This window comes from Scyliorhinus canicula, chromosome 16 (genome assembly GCF_902713615.1).
Source record: "Scyliorhinus canicula chromosome 16, sScyCan1.1, whole genome shotgun sequence".
Classification (NCBI taxonomy): domain Eukaryota; kingdom Metazoa; phylum Chordata; class Chondrichthyes; order Carcharhiniformes; family Scyliorhinidae; genus Scyliorhinus; species Scyliorhinus canicula.
The window spans coordinates 98,269,866-98,286,966 of NC_052161.1; the positions used below are offsets into that span (position 1 = coordinate 98,269,866).

At 43.1% G+C, this 17,101-nt stretch overlaps 1 protein-coding gene across 2 annotated transcripts in view; it reads right to left on the bottom strand.

Moving 5' to 3' along the window:
• The window catches only part of hspg2 (heparan sulfate proteoglycan 2), a 571,937-nt gene that overhangs the window by 220,769 nt on the left and 334,067 nt on the right, over window positions 1-17,101 (bottom strand). The window contains exons 36-42 of one of the 2 annotated variants that reach the window (XM_038821731.1): window positions 15,445-15,741; window positions 13,749-13,847; window positions 10,612-10,695; window positions 9,251-9,343; window positions 6,544-6,627; window positions 3,115-3,345; window positions 617-730 (exon numbers count right to left, since the gene is read on the bottom strand). In XM_038821731.1, the coding sequence (XP_038677659.1) occupies window positions 617-730; window positions 3,115-3,345; window positions 6,544-6,627; window positions 9,251-9,343; window positions 10,612-10,695; window positions 13,749-13,847; window positions 15,445-15,741 (1,002 nt within the window). The remainder of the gene's footprint in view (window positions 1-616; window positions 731-3,114; window positions 3,346-6,543; window positions 6,628-9,250; window positions 9,344-10,611; window positions 10,696-13,748; window positions 13,848-15,444; window positions 15,742-17,101) is intronic. The other variant, XM_038821732.1, reaches the window with a different exon arrangement.

The window sequence follows — 17,101 nt, forward strand, 5'->3', positions numbered from 1 at the left end:
TGGACCTTCACCACACTGACTGCAGCGATTCAAGCAGGCAGCTCACCCACCACCTTCTCAAGGGCAATTAGGGATGGACAATAAATGCTGGCCCTGGTATTTTAAGATCCAATCCAATCAATATAATAAAGGATACAAACTCAAGGACAAATTAAAATGGGCCACTTCTGGTAGGGGCAGGGCATATGAGCTCCCCCATGAGGGGAGCCGGGCAAGAGTTGGCAGTGCAGCTGTATAAATAGAGCTGGCCAGTGCGGTACCGGCACAGTGTGAACTGCTCGTACTGTGTACATATTGTTGTAAATTAAGTTAATTTCTGTTTGACTCTACAAACTCGTGCTGGATTCCCCTTGGCCCTCCCAAAAAGAATTAACACTTAAGAGTGAATGTGGTGCAGGTACCAAAACACAACTGTGAATAGGCTATCTTTCATATTCCAATCACTTAGTCATGTGATCTGTAAAAGGCCTCTTTAAACTGAAAACTTACTTGTTGACAATTCCCTGCAAACGTGAGGCAGGGATTTCTGAAGGTTATTATGGAAGGGAGCCATCTAGATACAGCTCATTCTTTGCTAAATTCCTAGTATACTGAAATAAGTAGTCAAAATACATACCGAGCAAAGGCCATTCTCTGGGTGACAGGACGTGGAGTGCCCATTACATTCACACAATTTGCAGTCTCCGAGATAGAGGCCTCCTCCAGTCCTTGTGTAACCAGGAGCACAGTCCTAGGAGAGAAACAGGACAATGTAGAAAGAGATTGAACATATCGTCCTTTATTCAATTGCCTACCTAGGGTTCACTTTAACTGTACGAAGCCAGAGAAATCAAAAGCTCTGAAATTACGGTGCACATTTCTTGCGAACCCATTGATGCATCTTTGCCTGGGTTACAAAAATGGCAGCCCTGGGTCAAAATCAACATTCACATCAATGTTCAGAACTCAAAGGTCTTGTAGAGGCCAATGCACAGGAGTCTTGAACTGGTTTATAGAATCTTATAGCACAGGAAGCCCATCGACGTTTTGAAAGAACTATTGATTAGTCCAATTTTTAGCTTCTTTTCCCCCATAGCCAGGAAGTTGCTCTTTTCTAGTATTTACCGATTTCCTTTTGAAATTTACGGAGACTGCTTCCACCACACTTTCCAACAGTGCCTTCTCAATCATAATAACTAGCTACATTAAAAAATCCTGATTTCTCATCTGCAACACTTCATTTATTTTACTTTATGCCTTTACACAAGTGCTGAATTATATAAATACCTTAGATCACGGTATATAAATTGACCTGTATAAGATGACACAAATTTCTTGGCACCAAATGCCAGTGTCTTATCAATTTACATAGTAAATATTTGTTAATGTCAATTACATTGTTTAGGGAAACTGGTGGCAGATATTTGAACACATAGAACTAGGAGATAGCTGGGACACTGGGTGTATGTGAGGAGTATTAATGCTGAACAAAGTCAATAAACTCTCTCAACAAGGGAAGTTTGTGTGTCTTAGTTTTGACTTCACCAATGAGCCTCAATTTTTCATCCTATAAATGTATGGTTTATGTACCGGCATCTTATAACTGAGTGCAAGGGACCAAGCAGGTGATATGGATTGTGATACAAGAATGAGCTGGAGTTGAAAAGATGCTGACGCAGAGGAAACCCCACGTGGCAATTGACAAAGATGGTTATCACCCACACCGGTGTTCACTTTTATACTTGGCATACAAGTGGACAGTCTTTTTTGGCAGGATTTTGAAGTTTGAGAGGTTAATTTCTACATTGACATCTACAGTAATCTGCAGATGGACTGGGTATTGTTGCTGCTGACCATTGACTGGAGTGCCTGGAGACTATCAGGCAGAAAAATGTAGAAAAATCAGAGGTCATAAAAATGACTAGATCTCAGAAAAGAGATCGCCTGCTGGAAGGAAAGATCATCAGTCTACCTCGGGCTAATCCTATTCAGCTGTGGCAGCTGCAGAATGGACTGCCACTTACGGATTAATGGCCACAGCCACAACAGGCATGCTCAATCCAGAAGTGCCACACATCCTGGGTGCAGTCTGTCATCTACAGAGTCAGAGGATGACATTGTACTTCCACAGCAATAGCAGCTCCTATAGTAACACCTATTATAGGTGTACAGGCATGCATTCGAAGTGAAAAATGGGTCGGATTTGGCTACAATAAACCTCATCACCTGGAGTTATTCACAGATGACCAAGGATGCTCGGAGGCCTGCCTCTTCTTGTAGCACACCCAGCATAGCAGTGGCAGGCAGGGATGGGGGCATCAGGCTTTGATCACTGTGCCAGACATCCCACTTTTAAAACTTACTTCTGTCATCAGTGGATGCTCCGATGTCCCATTGCTTCAATTACAGAATGGATCATTATACAGAATATATCACTTCAACTGATCACATACATTACAAATTGTGTTTGTGAGAGAAAAATTTAAGAAGTAAAATTTAAGACCAAAGATGAGCAGGTTAGACAGGCCATGATCAATTGCCCCTTAGGTGTCCAGGGATGGTGGAGTTATGGGGTTGTGGGGATTGGGCAAGGGAGTGGGCCTCGGTTGGGTACTTTTTCCAGAGGGTACGTGCAGACTTGATGGGCCAGGTGGCCTTCTTCTGCACTGTAGTGATTCTATGAAAGATATGTTAAGAGGACATAGTGTGTGGACCTTATCTACATGTTCAGTCCTTCCATGGCTTTTGCTTCTCCAAACTCTATAATATCCTCCAGTCCTACAGTCAAAGATCTCTTCGCTCCTCTAATTCTAGCTTCTTGTGCATCTCCAACTTTAATCTACCACTGGCAGCCATGCCTTCCGGTGCCAAGGCCCTTGGCTCTGGAATTTCCTGCTAAACCTCTAATGTTCCTTAAAGCCTTCCCCTTTGACCAAGCTTTTCGACATTTCTCCGAATTTCTCCCGATGTACTTTAGTGTTAAACTTGCTCAAGAACTTTCCTGTGAAATGCCTCGAGACCTTCTTTCTAAACTGTTGTAGAGGTGCATCGTGGATACAATTTGCTGTTTTTGACCTTACAAGTTACAGATTCAATGGAGATCAAATTCAGCCAGGGAAGTTTTGCTGTAGTTACCTGGCAGGACAAACCGTGGTATGCCGGAGGGCAACGACATTCTTCCACTTGCAGTGCCTGCGCCAGGTTGGTATAGAATGGCACTGCTATCTCCATGCTCACATCGGAGAGGCTGGCAGAGATCATGTCAGTCGAGTAGGTGGCACGGATGAGGACTTCGTCTAAGTCAGCGAGGACCATCAGGAGATGTTCCCGGGTGGCTTGCTGACCATCAGGGCGCTTCCAGAATTGCTGAAAGAGAAGAAAAGTTTCTCATTTTGCTGACTCCCACCAAATGGTCCTGAGCAAAAAATCCCACACCCACTGACAACTAAAATTAAAATTCAGCTCACATCAAATTGTTCGTGCCTAAACCCGGGCACCAAAGCAAAGATTCAGTTAAAAAGGTGATTGGAAAACTAACATTAGCCATTTTAAATGTTCAGAAGACATAGTGCTTGACAATGCTTACATTATTTACTCAGTTACCAGGCAAACATAGAAGATTAAGTTGAGCGTTTGCAACTAAATTGAGCCCCAAATATAAATTGCACCTGTTTTTTTGGCAGTTGCTTGGAGATCTGCAAACCTCCCTTGATTATAAGGGAGTCAGCGGGTATTGGGATTAGGTGGGATGTGGAATTGAGGCCACAATCTGTTCAGCCTTAATCTTATTGACTGGCGGAGCAGCCTTGAGGGACCGAATGGCTATTCCCTGCCCCTAATCTATATATGAATTTATTTAAAACCGGATGAAATGTTTCAACCAGGTTTTAACTAGTTCTTAAAGATGTACAATAATAAATTTACACTATATTCTTTCCTTTGCCAGATTATGTATAGCTTTAAAGGAAAACCAGCACTACATTCAAACTAAAATAATTTATACAGAGTGGTCCCTGTTCATGATTTGCGAATCATTTTTGTATAAAGGTAAATGTGAACCAATATTGTATTGTTGGTGTCTCCCAGTAGCACATTCAAGGAAATATCACAACTCCATTATGAAGGAGCTCTGCTCAGTCAGAGATGCCATCGCTCCAATGACATGTTACACTTTAAATATTTAAATGTACATAAAAGATACCATCGCATAAAAAATGGTTAGAAGTTTTTATAACTGCCTTAATCAATGTTATTATTTTCGCTGCTGTACTCATTGTATTAATCACTATTCGCACTGCTGGACTCACCATGAATAAATTTGCTTATTGTAGTTGTACAGAGCTTATCATGTCACAGAATTGTTATGGTGCAGGAGGCCATTTGGCCAATCGTGCCTGCACCTGCTCTCCGAATGAGCATCACAACTAGGTGCCATCCCCCTGCCTTTTCCCCATACCCCTGCACATAATCATCTAATGCCTTCTTGAATGCCTTGATTGAACCTGCCTCCACCACACTTCCAAGCATTTATTCCAGATCCAAACCGCTCATTGTGTGAAAAGATTTTTCTCACATATCAGATTTGCTTCTTCTGCGAATCAATTTCAATCTGTGCCCTCCTGTTTTCGATCCTTTTAAAGGACTGGAACAGTTTCTCCCTGTCTACTCTGTCCAGCTCTGTCATGATTTTGAACATCTTTACCAAATCTCCACTCAGACTTCTTCACTCCAAGGAACACAGTTCCAACCTCTGCAATCTATCCCCATAACTGAAGTTTCTCATCCCTGGAACCATTTTTGTAAACCTCTCCTGCACTCTCTCCAATGGGTTCACATCCCCCCTACAGTATAGCGCACAAACGGTACACAATATTCCAGCTGAAGTCTAACTAGTGTCTTGTGCCAGTTCAGCAATACCGTCTTAGCTTTTGTACTCTATGTCCCTATTAATAAAGCCCAGAATACATTATGTTTTATTAACAGCTCTCTCCAATTGTCCTGCCACCTTCAATGATCTATGGATATATGCACCCAGGTCCCTCTGTACCTTAAGAAATATTGTCTGTCCATGTTCTTCCTACCAAAATGCATCACCTCAAACTTCTCCACATTGAATTTCATCTGCCTTCTATCTGCCCACTCCACCAACATGTCTTTGTCCCTTTGAGGTTCTACAGTGTCCTCCTTTCAATATTTCCAAGCTTTGTGTCATTCGCCAACTTTGAAATTGTCTCCTGCACACCAAGATCGAGATCATTAATATATATCAGGAAGAGCAAGGATCCCCATATTGATGCCAGGGAAATCCTCGACAAACCTTCCTTCCAGTCCGAAAAATACCCAGTAAACTTGGCTTTCTATTATTCAGCTAATTTTATATCCACATTGGTACTGTTCTTTTTATTCCATGAGCTACAACTTTTCCCACAAGTCTTTTGCAAAGCACTGTACTGAATGCCTTTTGAAAGTCCACATCAACAACACTACCCTCACTGGCCCTCTCTGTTACCTCCTCAAAAACAACAACAAATTAGTTAAACACGATTTCCCCATTTAGAAATTAATGTTGGCTCTTTCTAATCAACCCACTAATTCTATCCCAAACAATTGTTTCCAGAAGTTTCTCCACCGTTAAAGTTAAATGGACTGGTCTGTAATTGCTGGGCTTATCCTTACAGGCTCTTTTGAACAAGGGTCTAATGTGTGCAGTTCTCCAGTCCTCTGGCACTTCACCAGAGTCCAAGGTAGACTGAAAAAATATGGCCAGTGAGAAATTCCCCTCTCACTTCCTTCAATATCCTCGGATGCATCTCATTGGTCTCAGTGCATTGTCAACTTTTAAGTACTGACAGACAATTAATCCAACATTTCCTCCTCATCAATTTGGAACTCGACAAGTGACAGAGTTTCCTCCTCTATCACTCTGACACCATCTGCCTCTTTGGTAAACACAGATGCAAAAGATATTTTCCAATTACAACAAGATATCATATATTTAAAAAAATTATATTACTATATTTTCTGCAAGAAAAAAAACACCTAAAATTGCCAAATATTTCCATTTCAAATGCTGATGCATTTTATGGTACATATTTGTAGTGAAGGTGTACCCCTTCCTTTCTTGCCACGGCAGAAAGTTTGAGTACCTATGGTATTGGCCATAGTCCATGAGACACTCAGACATCTCTCTTTAAAAGAGAGAGACACATGGTTTATATAGCTTGAGGGGCACCACTTTGCATCAAGTCTGGGGCAAGGCAAGGAGACAGATCTCCACAAACTGCTTCAACCAGTGTGGAGATTGAACCCACATCATTGGCATCATTATGCATCACACTCCAGTTGTCTCATCAACAGAGCTAATCGACCTCCATCTATGGATCCAAATTCACTGTAAGGAATGACTAAAATGGGGATCACGCCGAGCACTTTCGCCCCGAGAACAACTCCTGTGGAGTAACTTAGCAACTCGTCTCCAAGACACTCATGGACCTGACTTTACCACTGCTCAAAGTATTTAGAGGATGAATGATGAAACAGAACATGCAAAACTTAACCCTTTACCTCCTTGAGCATGACCTCAAAGGACTTCATCTCTCTCGGCTGCAGCTGGTGATGATGGTAGGTCACCAAGGTGATGTCGTTGCCCTGAAAGATCACGCAAGCAAAAACATTTTCAGGTGAACAATCAATAGGTCTGTACACTGTTAAGCATGGAGAAAGTCCAATGTAATGATTGTTCCCGCAAAAACAACGATTCCTTTTATACTTTTAATAAAAGTTACCCACCACTGGATCAGGAGGGTTCTCACCGTGTTCCTGCTGGAGTGCTCACACACTTCAGAGGCCCAAAAATAAAACTTCTGAAGTTTCAGGGTGGGCTCTTCAAAGATCTTCAAAACATCTAACTTAAATTTAAGAAATGTGCCATGGAATCATAGCACTGAAGGGGGCTATTCAGTCGACCAATTCTGTGCTTACTCTTTTGAAGGGCGACTGCTCTTTCCCCATATTCCTGAAGTCCTTTCCCCATCACGTATGTTTCCAAATCTTCTTGGAAGGCAGCTCCTGAATTTGCACCCACCACCCTGGCAAGCAGTACATGCTGCATTAAAACAAAACTTTTTCTCACTTCAGCTCTAGTTCTTTTGCTGATCACTTTAATTCTGTCCACTCAGGTTATCGACCAGTCAGCTACTGCAGCTAGTCTCTCTCTATTTGCTCCATCAAAACCTTTCATGATTTTAAACACCTTTATCAAATCCACAGAACCAATTTTAAGCTTCGGATAGGTTGAATAATGTGAGGATTTAGGGATAAATTATTTGAGAAAAGGATTTCCACAAGGCAGGGGAGGAAGATTCTACAAAAGTCTGAGAGCACGCACTAACAGGTTCAAAAACAGCTTCTTCCCCGCTGTTATCAGACTCCTGAATGACCCTCTGACGGACTGGAACTGATCTCTGCACACATCTTCTCTACTGAGTCTATGTATTTACATTGTGCATTTATGTATGTCCTATGTTTTTTCATGAATGGAACGATCTCTCTGGACTGTATGCAGAACAATAATGGCAGGTAAATATGCAGGTAAACCAGGCTTTCTTCGGAGTGCGCGCACATTTCAATTGCCAAATTAAGCCGAGGCAACTTCAGTAATGATGCGACACAGGTGACACAAGCGCTAATTTTAAGCTTTCTATTAAGTTCAGGATAGTCAGCCCGATGTCTGTGGCAAAACCGACCTAATGAGCCAATTGCGCACATTTTTGTGAAAACAGCTCACTGGTATAATTACTGATTGATACTGACACAGCTGTGATTTGGTGCAAGGAGCCAGTTTAATGAGGATCGTATATTATCCAACGGCAACTCAAATTAAAAGGGTCAGCGCATCAAAGATGTGCAGATTAGGTGGGTTGTCATGCCAAATTGCTCCTTGGCACCAAAAACGTTAGGTGGGGTTACGGGCATACGTTGGGGGTGTGGGCCGAGGTAGGGTGCTCTTTCCAAGGGTTGGCGCAGACACGATGGGCCAAATGGCCTCCTTCTGTACTGTAGGGATTCTATTCTATGATAAAACCAAGTAGCTGCAATAGTGGAAAAACATAATGTCACCTTTTATAGCGCTACAAAGTTAATTTTAAATACTTGCCAGCCTTTGTCAAAGGCAGTGGGAGACAGAAGGAGATTAAATGAAAGAAGTGGAAGGAAAGGCAACAGGGACACAAAACATTTTCTCGTGGATGAATGATGTGAACCTTGCCCAGTCCGCTTTGAAGGTTGGCAAATTGGATGTACTACTGCATAGGGAGGGATGTCTACTCTGAGACTTTGCGTTACACAGCCGTGCATTCTGCCTTACAGCAGGTTCTGACCAGGCTGAATGTTACGTACTCTACCTGGACACAGGTACATAAAAAGGCTTCACAGTTCAAGAAATTGAGTAAGGTAAGGTAAGACTACAATGCATTGGATAGATGGCCCAAGATTCTGAGTCACGTGGTGCTGCCTGCCAACCTGTTCTAAATTAACTACTTGTTCACAAGTCACAACTTCTTCACTGCACCTCATAGATCCCCATTTCCCAGTCCGGCACACATTTAACAATAATTGAAAGCCTGAACGTACACACGAGTCATGGCAAGTCGCTATAATGGACAAACGCTACATGATGCAATAGGTACCCATCAATACCTATCCCTCAACACCTGTGAGCTCCTTCAAAGTCAGAATATGGAAACAAACTTGCAAAAACCCCAAAAAAGTTTGGAATTTACAAACCAAAGGACAACTCCACCCAATAAACAAAGATAGGACCCAAAGAGTAAAGTATATGATGAAAAGTTGCAAAGCAGCATTATTCAAAGGAGGAAAAGTGCCTTCAACAGCCACCATTTTGGAAGGACCGAGTGAACGGTGCGTTTCCCTGACAACGGTTCAGAAGTCATGACCCACATCTTCTGAATGAATTAGGCATAGTGATGAACATGTACTCCATCAGCAAGAAGCTCTCTCCATCCCAGTGTAAACCAGCTTGAAAAAATATGGAGTCCACATGATCAGCAGAGCAGATGCATGGGATACTCACTGGTTCCAGAGATTAGTGCTTGTTTTTACGGCTACTTATTCTCTCAAATCAATACCACACCCACAACTTTGGTCTTCCCAGAAAGGTACATGGTGGATATCCAAGATCAACATTTCACTAAATGGCTATCTTCATTTTTACAGACTCAAGTTTGTGAGCTGGACAACTGCAGTCACTTACAATGATCTGCACGTCGGCATCTGGTACTCTGGAACCCCGAAACCCAGCATCGTAAGAGAGTGTGTATCGAAGGAGTCCACCATAGGAAGTCACCTGTGCAAAAGAACAAAGAAATACTGACAGGAATGCTTCACACTGATGCAAAATGTTGATTAACACCACTCCTTAACCAGGAGCATGGACAGAACCACCAACACCACCTTGAATTTAATGGTCAGACACCATGACAGAGTATAGATACCTAGAGAAATAAAAACGATCGATTTTATAAACTGCTGAAATACTGTAGGAGGCAAAACATTTATCAAAATTAACACTTTATTCACTACATTTTTAAAAGTATTAAATTATAAAGTCCCAGTACTTTGGTTGAAGGTGCCATTATTCATAGATCCCCTGTGATGCTACTCGCAATGAGTCCAGGATATAGGAGCGCAGTGGAGCAGCCAAGCACAGAGTAGAAGAGGACTAGGTGTGGGAAGGAGGAGGAGTTGGAACAAGACAGGAATCCCACAGATGGTGGAGCTGGATCAGTTTCATTTATCCGTTAACTAGCAATTGTTGTCATTGTGAGAGCAGACCTGCCTGGGTGCTGGGAAAGATACATTCCAGGACTGAGGCTGTTGAGCTGGAAGAAGGATGGATCAAGGTTAGTTAGTGGATATTTATTTTGATGTCCTGACATTGCAAATCAATATAACTAAATGCAAACTTATCATTCTGGAACTCCCCACTTTTAATCTTCTACAATGGAATGATAATGTTTCTGTGTCATTCCATTCATCCCCAACTGGTCACCTTTCATCAGATGGTTAGGCCAGTAATCCTCTTCTACGTCAGGCAACACAACGTGATTCTCCGTTGCAAGTCCGCCCTTCTACCGTTGCTAGCGAGGACAGAGAATTTGGCACTTAGCCAAATCGTCCGTTCCCTATAGTGGGACTGGAGAATCCCGGTGCAGTGAACAGATGGTTCACTGAACAGCTGCAGGGGCTGGTTTAGCACAGGGTTAAATCGCTGGCTTTGAAAGCAGACCAAGGCAGGCCAGCAGCACGGTTCAATTCCCGTACCAGCCTCCCCGAACAGGCGCCGGAATGTGGCGACTAGGGGCTTTTCACAGTAACTTCATTTGAAGCCTACTTGTGACAATAAGCGATTTTCATTTCATTTCATGAAGAATCCAGCCCAGAGGCTTTCAACACTTTCTCCGCCGAACCACAAGAGCATGGGTCAAACCAGTGAATCTTTCTTCAAAATTACATGCAAAGGCATTGTCATATTATGAAACACACACATAAATTGGATTTATTATCCAAACTACAATTGGGCAAAGATTTGGTTTCTAATTCAGTACAGGTTACCTTGTTCCCCAGGTACTGGTGAGGTAGCTGCCAATAGTAATTGCTTTCAGGTAGGAGGCTGAAGCCCTTGTAAAGCAGAGAATACTAGGATAGGAAAAAGAAGCAGTCACAGGATGAACAGAGAAAGTATACAGACAGAAGAAATCAAAGGCACATTCAAGGACATCCCTTCCTTAGGAGTGCCTCAGGAAGCAGAGACACCCCTCGCACCCCCTTCCCTCAATCCTCTGCTGATAAAATACAAACAGGTTTGCTTTCACTACAGAATTTTGTGGTATGATTAGAATGCGCTGGGCCTTTGTAAAGGTACCAAATCCTAACAGTGTGTCAGAAGTACTGTACTCTGAGCAAAATCCACATGACTGAGCAAAATGAATTAAGCAGAAGCCAATTTAAAGGTGAGAAATGCAGTTTCGATGAAAGATCATGGACCTGAAATACTGACATTTATTTCTCCCCTGCTCCCAACTCCACAATGCTGCTTGACCTGTTTATTATTGCTGACATTTTCTGTTTTTGTTACAAAATTAACATACCGTTTTACACCTTTTGTTTAGTGTGGTGACTGTCAGACATGTACAGGAACCCAGTGACACTCTCGAGGCTCTCCAAGTCTAACTAGAGAGAGCTTTCTCTGTGCCTGATATAGAAAAGAGCAGCTCACCTACATAAGCCTAGAGAGCCAAGGTGCAGGTTAGCTAAATCTAAGACAGAGGGAACAGCAAGTTGGGAGTGCTGGAACTTTAGTCGGCCACAAGCTTACAATTTCTCCCCTCAAAGCACTGGAAAATTTCCGATTGTTTGTTTTCCAGTTGTTCATTCGGATTTTAGATGCTTTGATGATCAGATGTTGCAAAGGAAGAACCCATTCTTGCATCATGACACCTATATGATGTTACAGTGATGCTGGTTTAGCCTGGATTTGCAATGCGGAGTGACGCCAACTGCCCTGGTTCAATTCCTGTACCAGCTGAGGTTATCCATGAAGGCCTCACTTTCTTAGCCTGGTGACCCTCAGGCTAAATCACCACCAGCCAGCTCTCCCCCTCAAAGGGGCGAGCAACCCATGATCCTCGGGGACCATGGCAACTTTCATTTCAAGATGTTACAAATGAAGTCTTTAAGAGTTCAGGGAATAGACAGTCTGTTTCATAAATATAAAGTCAGCTGCCATCAAGTTTCTTATGCGGGTATCAGTGGGTAGAAGACATTTTTCTGCCTGGTCTAAAACCTGTACTTCCTCTGAATGGAGACCACCCCTAAGTTCATGGGTGGGGAAAGGTCACTCGGAAAAATGCTTCATTTTACTTTTTTGATTACGCCTCCATTTCAAAAAGCTTTTCATCGATCTGCAACTTCCCGGCCTTCTGAAATCTAGCTACTTATTTGAAAGTACAGTAAATATGAACCAAAAGGAGGAACATTTCTGCCACTTGGAAAATGGAAGGTACAGACAATCTATAATAAAGCTGAAAAATAATAGAACATAGGAAATAGGAGGAGCAGGCCATTCGACTCTGCCATTCAATAAGATCGCGGTGCCCAAGCGTGGAGGCCTGGGTCAACGATATGGCGGGATTTATTAAATTGGAGAGGGTGAAATTTGCCCTAAGGGGGTCAGTGCAGGGGTTTTTCAGGAGATTGCAACCATTCCTAGATCTCATGGCAGAACGGTTATTGTTATTGTTTTCTTTTTTGTGAAAATGTGAAAATTTGAATAAGAATTATTTTTTAAAAAAAGATCGCGGTGGTCTTCTACTTCAGCACCATTTTCCTGCAACATCTCTTTATATCTTCATCACGTAGAAATCTAGAAACAGAGTTCCCCATCACTTTCCACATCAGAGATTGGAACTTCTGGCCAGGATTTTCCATTGGCGGAATCTCAATGCAAATCTGGCAAACTTGCCAGGGGCAAGCTCGTTCTTTTAGGTTTGGCAGGTTTCCAACAGAATTCCCACTTGCGGTGGGGAGCTCACTATGAAGGGGAGGCGTGATGCTGGGCATGGATGTCGCAGGCCCCATTGGCTGGTGGGGCTCCTGGATAGGTAGTCTATTTGTTTTTGTGAAGTATTTTATTTAAAAACAGGGAGCGAGACAACCTGTTACATTTCCTGGCTCTGTTTGACCTCCTTGCTAAAAAGGAAACTTTCTGTAACCGAAATCATCGTCCAATGATGCATTCCTTCAGGGGACTAACAATCTAAATGCCCTCCTGCCAGCCAAGCCAACGCTGGATTCCAATTGCACCAACATGACTAACATTCAGCATGGTTATGGCAATGAGTGGAAAAGGTGATGCCTGGCATTACTCCGCCACAGAGTGGCCACATCCAATTTAAAGATGCCATCACATTATGGCAGGCCCACCCAGAAGCTGATGTTACATCCAATGGGTAGTCCTGGAAGAGACATTGGATCAGTGGAACATCGCTTATTCGCAGAACTTTTAGTAGATGAGGAATGTGTCTCAAGTCCCCTCTCAAGAGTGTTGCCCGAACACGATGGGTGGGATTATTTGGTCCTGCCAAAAGCATCGCCCCGCAGTGGGTTCACTGGCAGCTGGACAGGCAAGCCACACAAAATGCAGTAGACTTTAGCATGACCGGAAGATCCTGTTGGCAGCTGATGGCCAGCTACCTCCACTGCCGGAAGGGAGGGGGTGGGGGTGCAAAATCCCTTCTGGTGACTAACGAGATTCCCCTTTTAATAATTTACCAATGACACTCGGTATCAGGACACTCAAATCCAAACATGCACTTCTGAACCAATCACAATAAAACCATACATATGCAGTTTTAGTTCTAACTAAAACTCAACACAAATACAACATTGATAACCATACCCAGCAGGCCGTTTCTGACTATGTTAAAATCTCATGCAGAACGATCTATGTTTTGTAATCTCAGCTATTTTCTACTTTTTTTGAACAGAAACATGCTGCTTTGTTGCTTTTTTAAAGTTATCTTCAACCAGTTGGCACGGCGAATAACGACATTTGCAAACGCAGGCAATGTGATGAGCTCCTTGGCAGACTGGGACCTTTGTGCAAAGTCTTGACATTCGTGAAGCCATTCACAACTTAGACATGCATGGAGATACTAGAATATTCCATGCATAACTTGACTCTTGGCTACCTTTTCGAAGCCTCCAGGCCTTGGGCCTGACACAGGGGATGAAATTAGGTTTGTTGATTCCTGAGCTTGCAGTGAGGGAGCCTGAGGAATGGTCCTCACCTGTATTTGTGGGCAGAGAAAATCAACACCGAATTTCATCAATTTAGAATGGCATCGGTTTCAAAAATAATGCAAGCCCTCACATTAAAGAAAAATGGAGAATAACACTACTGACCTTTTATTTTAAACTTTCTTCTCTATCATGTCTCGGCTGGGAGTATGCTTATACCAGCTTTCCCAGTGAGTGTGCTGGCCCAACTAGTCACACAAGTTCAGATGGAAATCTAATCCTTTCAACAATTGCACATTTTCCATTCGGGACAGAAACTGACCGAGCCACTTACCCCTCCCCTAGCAGACCTTAGTCCTACAGCACACTGCACACACATACTTGGTAACATTTAAAAGAACAAAAATTCCAACTAAGATGCAATTTAGCATGGCCAATCCACCTAACTTGCACATCTTTGGGTTGCGGGGCTGAGACCCAAGCAGACACGAGAATATGCAAACTCTGCACGGACAGAGACCCAGGGCCGGGATCGAACCCGGGTCCTCGGTGCCTTGAGGCAGCAGTGCTAACCACTGCGCCAACTTGCCGTCCTCATACCAGGCAACATGATTAACATTTTCCACTCCCAAGGCTAATTACAGCATTTCAATTCAAAGTTTCAAGTCATCAAGCTTTTGCAAAATCAGACCTCTACCCTTGGTCAGTCTCAACAGTGGTGAGCTACTGATAATTATGCTATTGCCATTTGCAGCTCATCTACATCCATCTTTCATGTCTTTACTTTCCCCATTACCATCCCATTTTGCCTTGCTCTATTATCCCTTCTGCCGTTTAATCTCTCCTCCCTCCATCCTATCACAGACCTTCCATTTTGCCCTTTCCACATTTTCCCCTTTTGCTGCTGCTGTACCTCACAGAGTTTCACAACTGTTACAGCGCAGGAGGCCATTCGGTCCATTGTATCTCTGCCAGCTCATCCAATTAGCAACTCACCTAGTGCTATTCTCCCATTTCCGCCCAGTCATCCTGCCCATTCTTCCCTTCCAGATGCCAGTTCAATTTCCTTTTGAATGCCTCGATGGAATCTGCCTGCGTCACACTCACAGGGGGTGCGGTGCATTCCGGTCCTTAACCACTCTGTTTAAAATCTGTTACGTTTCCATTTCTGACAAAAGGCTACCAACTTGAAACGTTGACTGTATTTCTTCATGGCTGACGTGCTGAGTGTCTTCAGCATTTTCTGTTTCTATTCCAGTTTACATCGACTCACTTTCCCCCTCAGTCTTCTTTCTTCTACTGGTGACCTCAGAAGTTGAGGAATTGACACAATATCATATCCCACCACTGCAGAGCACCACATGATCTATCAACATACTTTGCCAACTGACAACTTAAAATCCAATTTTACCGTGTCCAGCAAGCTAAGGTCACAGTTAACTGGAACCATTCACCACCTGTAACAGTCGTTAATTGAATGCTCGACATTGCTGATGAAGATAGCTGGCAAACAGGGATTCCCTTATCCGCAGCTTGCAATGACATACTTTGGCATATTACTAAATAGAAAACTATGCTTTGACTTTTTGCTAATCCTACAGGTGCAAGTGGATGATTCTATTCGCCACTGAAGCAAGATTTCCGTACCTGTTTGTAGTAGCCGGGAGGGGAATGTAGAGATGAGGGGAGAGGAGAGCGGGGCTTAGCAGATCTTGAAGAGAAAGATGAGCGTGCGGAATGAGATGACGTATTGCGAGAGGAAGAGGGAGCGGGTGGTCCAGCAGGCCTTGTTGCGGCCAGTCGAGATAGCGGATAGGATGCATTGGACAGATTCCCGCCAACGGGTGGGGTGCGAATGGGTGGTTTGTGCTCAGCGGTAAAGCCAGTTATAATTGCCCATATCTCATCATCTATTCGCTTCTGCTTTTCCAAATCTGGCACAGACTACAAGGAAGTAGGAACAAGTCATCCATCAAGAGTACTTGCATCGAATAAAAAACACCACTGCAATCCAGTTACATGCGTCCCACTTACCAAATAATAAAAACACATGAAAACACAGTACAGCAAGGACAGTTGCTTTATTCTTTCATGGTATGTAGGCATTACTGTGAATGCCAGCATTTGTTGCCCATTGTAACCCTGTAACTTGTTAGTCCATTTCAGGGGGCAGTTAAGAGTCAACCACATTGCTGAGAGTCTGGGGTCAGATCCAGGCCAGACCACTAAAGGACAGCAGGTTTCCTTCCCTAAAGGTCATTGTGCACTTTGCTTTCAAAATTGTTCTGTAAACTTTCTTCCTCTTTTGAACGGCCATGCAGTGTCCAAATCCATGCAAATCACACAACAGTATCCCAATTTTCACTGCTGTCCTTTGAAGGATTACCATCCCAGATGTTAAATCACAGTGTTAAGACCAAAATACCATTCAAAAAAACCCACCAAAACATGCTGTAAGAACAATTAAGAGGGTTACCAGTTTGCTAATCTACCCTTTCCCCTGGCTCACTTTGAGATCCAATCATGACGGATCAACGTGATGCTATGGGTCCAATTATGTTCTGACTTGATCAGTATTTGAACAATGCCTGGAGCATGACTGCAGATGATGACCATTCACAGACAACACAGCCAACTGCCAGGGGTGAGAGAGAGCAGTCACGTGGAGAGACTGGGATTGTCAGTCTTGAAGCAGAAGAGGTCGTGGGAGGAACTAACAGAGATGTTCAAGCAAACAGGGAGGAAATATTTCCACTGGCAGAAGAGGCCAGTACCCAGTGGATTTAAGTAATCAACAAAGAACCACAGGAAAGATTAGGAGAATTTGTTTTTAACAAAGTCAGTAATGCTGATCTGCAACGTATAGCCCAATGTAAACCCCGTGCGTCATTCACAGCACACATGCAAAGTCAGCAAAGACAATTGGAATAATAGACTGTACACTGTTTTATTACTTTTGCTGAACTTATTTGCAGTGATGATGTGGAGATGCCGGCGTTGGACTGGGCTGAGCACAGTAAGAAGTCTTACAACATTAGGTTAAAGTCCAACAGGTTTGTTTCAAATTACTGGCTTTCAGAGTACTGCTCCTTCCTCAAGTGAGTGGAGAAGTAGGTTCCAGAAACATATATACAGACAAAGTCAAAGATGCAAGATGATACTTTGAATGCGAGCATTTTCAGGTAATTAAGTCTTTACAGATCCAGAGAGAGGGGTAACCCAGGTTAAATAGGTGTGAACTGTCTCGAAGATTGTACCAAAGATCTCGGGTAAGCGTTCTCCAAGGCAGCCTTCAGGACACACG